We start from the raw sequence: 8,580 nt of genomic DNA on the forward strand, positions 1-8,580 counted from the left end.
AGCCTTCCTTACAAATGGCATTGTGAAAAAGCTGTTCAGAACTAGAACATAAGCAAGTTGAAAACTGCATCACACACACACATTTTCTAGACTTAATGGACAGCAATTTCAAGTGATATCTAGATGGAAAAAGTACATCTTAGCAGCAAGATTACTCAGAGTGTGGAAAAAGACACAGCCTTCTAATGTCAAGGGTAGATATAACAAATCTACCCTCACACACTGTTACTACAAGGCCATAATGTAATATTCTGACAGTAATAAAATGCAATGTGGTTATCCTTCTGTACAGACTGCATCTGTGGTATAATACGGTTAACTCTAAATGGAGCAAAGATGAACACAAATGAGTTGTTGAAGAATTAAAATTTATTTCCTCACATACCAAGTGCTGCTGTTGTACAGGTACATGCAGAATAATACCAACTGACGATGATGATGATGATTGAAGACAATGATGGTGATAATAATGATGACTAGCTATATTCCATATAATAATTTCTGTGTTCTAATCAGTAAGAAGAGTACAAAAAAGAACTAAGTGAAAAGTGGATTTTGTCCCTGAAAAAGCTGGAGGAGTCCACTGTCTGGTGCTGGTTCCATTATTAACTTCTGGACCTTCAACAAAAAAGAAAAGAAAAATGTTTTACAAATTTTCCACGGATTTTCTGTCTAAATATTTAAATATGCTCTGAACTGTAAAACATCATCACAAGAATAACAGAACAGCCACAGAAACTGTAAAAGTCTGCACCTGTCATTTAAACACCTCTCCCAGGACTTAAAAAGACAACATCTTAAACACTGACTTAATAAATCTGTGATGTGCATCTGCAAGAAAATATGAGCCTCTACACATTTTACAAGTGGCATCTAATGCACTCAGATAAGTACAGCATCAGACACCAAAAGGTCATTCTGACTGGAATCCAAAAGTATCACAAGGAATGTTCTAATGTCATAAAAAAGTTTACTTTTCTATCGTTTAACTAAGAAAACCATTAGGGAATGCAAACAGCATTTTTTAACTATGAACCACAATGCTATGTACAAGTTTTTTGTCTAATATACGATTTTCAGATAATGCTGATACATTTCCAAGAAGCTGTGGTCTTTCCTATTCTTTTCACATTGCATGTTTCAGTATCACTCATACTTTCATACTACAGTGAACAACTGAACAATGCAACTGAAATGTGTACTTATCCAGTCATATGCTACTTCCTAGAATCCAAACAAAAAGAAAATCACATGAAAATAAAACAGAATATTATCTGCAGATGAGGCCAAAAATCAGGATTACTTAATGAATAAGTTGTAAACTTTGTTAATCTATATCCCAATATTCCACTTATTCTTACAACTGTCTACAAATGACTCAATATGTCTAGTACCATAAATTCATGATTTCCACTGTTACGATGCCACAGCCTCCTCTGTTATTCTGTGCATGTATAATACTCTGTGGAAAAACCCTGTGTGAGTGTCATTGATCTGAATATGATGCCTAGGGCTGGTACACAGAAGAAAATCTACACCTTGGCCTTATACAACTGACAAATATCCTAATTAATACAGTCAGCAGAAAACTGTCCTGTGTGCCACCATCAGTTATGATATGGGACAGCTGTAGAAATGAAGGAACTGAGCAGAAAATTGTGAAAGGCATGATCTACAATATAAAAAACTGCACATCAAGGTATGGAATGTGAGCCACATGGCTATGTACGCACAAACACGTACCAACATATAAAAAAAAAAGTCATTACAGCTGTACCACAGAAAGGTAACAAAGGGATATACTGCAGAGCAGGATATGGGTGCACAGCTCCGCATGCACTGATCTGTCATTTAAAAAAACTACTACAGCAAACATCAGCAATTGACTATACAGTACACATAAAACCAAATATGTATACCAGTGTGCTAGTTAGTGTTGGCATCACATTTACTAATTATACCAATGGCAGAATGTGATCTTTGATTATAGTTCCCTCAAGCAAAATAAGATGCAAATGAATTCCAGTAAGTGAGAGTATAAAACGAGGCAGATGCCTTTAAGTTGAATTCTAAATGGTCAGCCACCAGTAGCAGGTGCTCCTCTCTGCTGCCGTTGTGCATCTTACATATGCATAATCTGATGCAGAAGCCACAGTGTGATGGGCATGTACAGCACAATACAGCTGCTATAGCAAACTGTACACATGCAATGCACATAAAAAAAGCATATTCTGCCCAATGAAAAGTGAAATAAGCTGTAAAATTAGCCCACAAAGCAAATCAAATGCAGTGAGAACAGCATCCTAAGCTATGCAGATCATTAGGCTATATATTGCAATGACACCCAGTCATGCAAGGAATATAGCATCTCACATTATGCAATTCCAGACTGTATAATTATAAAGAACATCCTGTTCATTATTTTTATAAAATGTAGACACACACAAAACTCTGTGAGGCTACGCACGCACGCACGCGTGTGTGTGTGTGCATGTAGGTCTGTTATATATCTGCACTACCCCCATGTGATATTAACATAACTCACCCCCTCACCTCCATCATGCAAATGTAATCCATCACTCCCTCAGCCAACTTTATACCTATTTTATGCAGGCAAACAGTCTGCCATGCTGTGTACCTTGTTCTATCAGGCAGGCAGACCACAGCTAGAGTTCTGTGCAATATGCTGTATATTTTCCCTGAGCTGTCCAGACGTTGCAGAACATCATGAGAAACATTTTGTTCATGAACTACACTTACGACATTACTATACACCATGTACGACCTACTGTGAACACTGCAAGCAGGGCAGACCACATTTATGAATCTTGGTGATTACTGCTAAGTCATCCTTCCTCTACTGTAAAACTGAGATTGCTTGTTCTTAAGGACCCCTACTCTCGAAGATACTGCTGTCTTTGAAATTGTTAGTTTACGGAAGATGTTTAAATTTTAATTTAATTCAGTCATTCATTAACTGGGAGTAATCCAATGAGAAGTATTTTCAACTATGCTTCAGACTCTGGAAAGGGTAAATATAAATACATGCAGTCAATTCAAAGTAGACATCAAACAGCTTGCTTTAAGGAAGGAGAAAATTAAATACTCAAAGTTGTGTAAATATGAAGAGAATATGCAGATATTTCTATCGTGTTACCCATCTCCCCTGTTTTCCAAGATGCACATACAGTAAAGCTCATTCAGTCTCCTTTCTTAACCCCTTAAACTTGGGTGGTGATCTAGCTTGACGACAAAGGACAGTATAGGAAAACTAGTTTCTGAGACAACTCTAGTACATTTTCTAAAATGGAAAACTGCTTTTAAATTTCAAAAAGAAACAAGTCCACTAACGCTCCATTAGGAAAAACAAAACCTAATACACTAATAAAATTACTACCTTAAAATTTAAAAGGAAAAAAAAAAACTAAAATGAACCCAAAAGTGAGATAGTTAGTCTTCCTGATAAATAAATGGTACAAAACAAACTGGGGCAAAATTTTCTCAAATGATTACAGTTAAAATCAGAGAGGGGTCCCAGTCAGAAAATGGTTATATTTGGGAGCAAGGAGGAAGTTTGTGTTTTAAAGCAGATGATTATCAATCCGGCTTGTCAAAGGCAAGTACTAGGATATGCATATAACAACCTGAAATGATGTACTTAATCACAAGCATTGCAGGTGTACCAAACCGGAAAGTGAGCATTCATGTAGATTAGGCAGGTGGCATGTACAAGAAAGTGACTACGCTTTATAATCACATGACCACATTTGAACAAACAAATGTTGATTTACTTTATTGGAAGAAGTTATATATGTATAGCTAGCAGAAAATGTATGTGAAAAATATAATCACCAAAGCTTATATTTGAGGACAATTTACATCAGGAAGTATACCCCTGTCAGAAAAGGGTTACTCTACTTGGACATTGTGTGAAAGGAACTGAAATTAGTATTCATAGGCATTTTGTGAAATAAATTAGGCCAAAATCCATTTTGTGGCTTTCAAAATTATTACTGGAAAGTTATTCACAACAAACATGTACATTTTCTTTTTTTCTTTTTTTTTTGCAGGAGCAAATAAATACATAAAATCACAATCTTCTGTTACAACATCAGAACTTAAACCACCATATGTCCCCAAAAGTGATGTTTTCAATTATTTGATATTTTGAAAGAAAAAATAAATGCCACCAGCAATTGTGAACTAGCATAATTCAATATGTAGCTATTCCATTACTTCAGCACATATAAGCACAGCTTATATATGGTTCATATCTATACATCCAGATTTGCTGAACAAAACAGCTAAATCTATAAGTCGTCATTTTTACTACTCTTCAACCTTTCCATTCCCTATTGTGACAGCAAATTGTACATCTCTCCTCTCCGTATTTTTATTCTCACTGTCATACGCTCTCTTCTGTAGACTTTAGTGGCAGCTAAGACTATACCCCACCCCTCTTATCTACATATACCATTTGGCCTTCCAGAACCATCAGTAGCCTTCAGTGGTAACAAGGCTACACTGTTCCTTTTAACTCTTACTTTACAACAAACCGCATTTAATTTCCTCCCAGGTACCTATTCCATCAATCTGTACTCTTACAACCTCCTTCCCAAAATTCCTTTATTCTGTTGGTGGCAGCAAAGACCACACTTCTCTCTCTTGCATCTTTAACAATGCCTTCACTTCTTTACTACCCCATTAATGCTATCTTCAGTCTTGTTGCTTTGGTGGCAGCCAATGCTATATTTCTCATCTGCTCCTGCTTTAAAATTTTACCTTTATTTTCTTTTTACCCTCTAAACCTACCTGCTGCCTTGTTTGCAGCAGGGCTTCTACCCCACCTGTGCAGTTCCCTATGCAATCTATACTTTCAGCAACTTACAACACATCATTCCCTGCCACTTTAGCTACAACAAAGGCTATTTACTCTCATATCCACATTCATCTCCCAGTTTTCCTAAATTCATTCACATTGTATACCCTCTACTCATTCAAATCTCACACTGACCTTGTCAGCTCCAACAATCCAAATTCAACTCCCCATAAATATTTCTGATTTTCATCTACTTCAGACTTTATCCTCCCCATAAATATTTCTGATTTTCATCTACTTTAAACTTTATCCTCCCCATTAAACAAGTCTGGGGGGGGGGGGGGTACTGCGCCTGCTGTCTCTAGTGGCGCTCTGGTGTAGAAAAAGATCAGAGAGATGACTCGGAGCTGGGAAGTTGGGAGATCACAGCAGACAAAGCCTCCCTCTGGACCTAGAGGTGAGGTACGGGATCAAGGTTACTACTCATAGCCCCGTCCAAATCCGATGCAATGTCTACATAGAGAAGGGAGCTTAGGACTAATAGAAATCCCCATCTTAGCCACGATATTATGATCCTGGCTCCCCTGCTCATCCACCAGGTGCAGTGGAATTTTATAGCCGGCATGGCAAGGAAGTTACTTTGTCCAGAAGGATGGGACCTGCCCAGTGAAGGAACACACTATGGCACCCCCTAATGCAGTGGCATGGAGCCAGAGAGGGAGACAAGGATCTGAAGGTCAGCAGTAAGTGGTCGTAAAAGACAGAGAGACAAAGAGGCACCAGTCTCCTTTGGAAATGCACATTAAAATTTACATCATCATACTGCAGACAATTTTAAAGAGAAAGAGATACAGTAGCATCAATAGTACCATATCAGCACTACTCATAGGTAGGAACATTGTGTAATATGAGTAATTATTACACTCTGAAAGGTTTGTGTGATACAGTCGAGTGACAGGTGGCAGGCAATCTGCATACAAATACAGTTATATTGTGCATTACAAGTTACATTTCCATGGACTATAACTGGTAGATGACAACAACAGGTCTCTATTCATGGTATTACACACTGGCTACCAGAGCATGTGCATCCTAGCTTGTTTATGGGGTGCAAGGCATGGTTTGACTGAGATGCATTCCTTAAAGTGAAAAAGGGGAAGGCTGGAACATTGCTGAATATGTAGGGGTCTCCAAAATAAAATCATTTGGTACCGGGGCAGGATCATTCATTAGAAAGCTTTTTACTTGTCCAGTGACATCTTGGGTTAAAGTGTCTGGCAATGCTCTTTTGGGTGATGGACATGCTGTGCAACCCAATCTACTTCACTGCCTGACAAGCATTTTTATCACATCAAACTCAGATGGCTGCTCGTTTTTACCAGTGAGAAAGTTGCCACTGTAAGAGCTGCACTCCCTCTATCTGACACCATGGGCAATACCTTAGTCTCTAGCGTGGCTTATCATCCCTGCTCTGTATTTGGCATTTCCATGTATGATAGGTCCTCACTAGGATTTCTAGTGGTAACCATTTGAAATGTTGGGACTCATTAGAGCGAGTCCTGAAAATACAGATACAGTAATTCACTCGTTACAGTAAACAGACTCCTCTCATCAGCACTATGAATTATCTCTTTATGGTTAAAAATCAATGTTCTTGCTTGTTTCTAGTCGTGCTTATTCTATCTATGTCATTTGATACTGTTGAATAGCACCCTGTTTGTATTCTTACTATGACCTCTCTTATAAGGTTTCCTTGAATAGTTTGCTTTCTACATTTAAAATCACACAAAATGATGGACTTGGCTTGGGATTAAATTCTTGATATTTACCCTTTGGAATGTGTAGCACCACAGGGCTTGATCTTGGGCCCACTGGCCTTATTATTGCTCACTCTGTCCTCAGGGGACCTCATTAGCATGCTGCTGATTCTCAGCTTTACCTCTCTTTCCCTCAGAATCAAATGGTGAGTGGGCATTCATTTCTGGATAACCTGGAGTTCATTCATCTATGGCTAGAATCTGCTAACTGGTTGAAGCTGATCACATCTATGAATAAGGCCATGGCTATATATGCTAGTTTGAAAGACTTGTCAGCTTTGACGCTTCCTTCTTTCAACAAACATGATTTTGTTTCTAAGACGTATGACCTTGGTGTTTTCCTGGACACCTAGCTGGCATTTAGGGACCAAGTATCAGCTGTGGTAAAGTCACCTTGCTTCCAACTGCATAGCTTTTCTATGACAAGGTATCCAATACCGCATGAGGATCTCACTACAGTCAGTCATACTTTGATCTCCTCCTACCTGAAATACTGCAATACGCATTATCTTGGACTCCCTACCACAAAGATACAATGTTTACAGCTAATGCAACATTATACCGCTAGGGCTGTTTAGTGATACATTGTGTCACCAACAAATCATCTCTGTGCTACAGAACCTACACAGGATTCCTATCAGATACTGTATTGTTTTCAAGCTCTTGCCTTTAATTATCCCTTAAACTGTGTCCCTCTTACCTAAATTTACTTGCTGTCCCATACTGCCCTCCCCAGGTGCTGGCCTCCCAGGGGCAGTTTCTTTTTCCTCAGCCATACTTAGAACAAGTGGTACTTGTTCCTCTGCTTACCAGGTTCACTGCATGTTGAGTGTACTACCTTGGGGACTAACAATGCTCTGGAATGGCCTACGTTGAAAGACCATTTAAGGGTTACTTGCTTGACAATGCCTTAAATAAACATTCAGGATGAAATCCAGGATATGGAATTATTTCTATTTAATACTTTTATCAATGGAAGATTGTACATTTTCTGTTTTATCATTTTTATTATATTTTTACTCACCTTAAATATTTTAGAGCCAGAACAGTTGAGGATGCAATGCAAACAAACAAAAATAAATAAATAAAATAAACAAACAGGAACAAAAAAGATATCAGGGTAATGCTGCTCCCTTTTATTGTTTAACATCAAGGTGAATACTTATGTCTGCTGCCAGATGTTATCAGACTTTAATAACAGAGTGTTTACTGTTTTACTGAATTTGTGTTTGTATGTCTTTAATTTTTGTATGTCATTAAAATTAGAAAAGCAAACACAATCAACTCATAATGAACTGACAAAAAGAATTACAGCTCTTGAAATAAAAGATCAGTATGTGGGCTAGAATAAATTAACTGGGACACTAAAACTGGACTGGCAGAAGGTAGCCCTGGGCAGCCAATCAGTTAACATCTAATTGGGATAAGGAATCCAGGGATGGTGATCAGAGAGACCCTAACTTATAGAAAGATAGTCATATATAGTGAAGAAGCAGAAATTGGGTGAGGGGAGAAGGTAGGACAGCATTTTGGACCTCCTTCCCTTTTCTGTCCCCTTCATTTTGCCTCTTGCCTGTAATGGCAGGTCAGGATTTCGGCATCACTTCTTCCTTCTCTTCTTAATCTTGTTTATTCTGCCTCCTCTCTGTAAACAGTTCATTATGCCCAGCCGTTCCGTCGTTATCCCAATTCACTCTTGGCTAGCAGGGTCACATTTCCCCAGTTAAAATCCTTCACTACTAAATAGCAAATGTCTTTTCTAGGTGGTTAACTGTAGGCCACAGTCACTAACTGCCCCTAACTGGAATACTTCCTGAAAGTCTTGTTCCCCCAACCCAATTTTATTGGTTGACCACATTACTGCTCTCCCCAACACAATATAATTGGTTCACCACATTACTGCTCTCCCACAACACAATTTCATTGGTTCACCACATTACTGCG

General features: G+C 38.4%; 1 protein-coding gene across 1 annotated transcript in view; it reads right to left on the reverse strand.

Annotated features, from left to right (window-relative positions):
• Nucleotides 1-351: 351 nt before the first annotated feature.
• LOC122816147 (isochorismatase domain-containing protein 2-like) overlaps nucleotides 352-8,580 on the reverse strand; it is a 103,250-nt gene continuing 95,021 nt past the window's right edge. Inside the window, exon 4 of the mRNA XM_044088906.1 lies at nucleotides 352-618. Coding sequence (XP_043944841.1) covers nucleotides 538-618 — 81 coding nt within the window. The 3' untranslated portion in view covers nucleotides 352-537. The remainder of the gene's footprint in view (nucleotides 619-8,580) is intronic.

Source organism: Protopterus annectens, chromosome 1.part1 (assembly GCF_019279795.1).
Source record: "Protopterus annectens isolate FY-2018-M chromosome 1.part1, PAN1.0, whole genome shotgun sequence".
NCBI classification, from domain to species: domain Eukaryota; kingdom Metazoa; phylum Chordata; order Ceratodontiformes; family Protopteridae; genus Protopterus; species Protopterus annectens.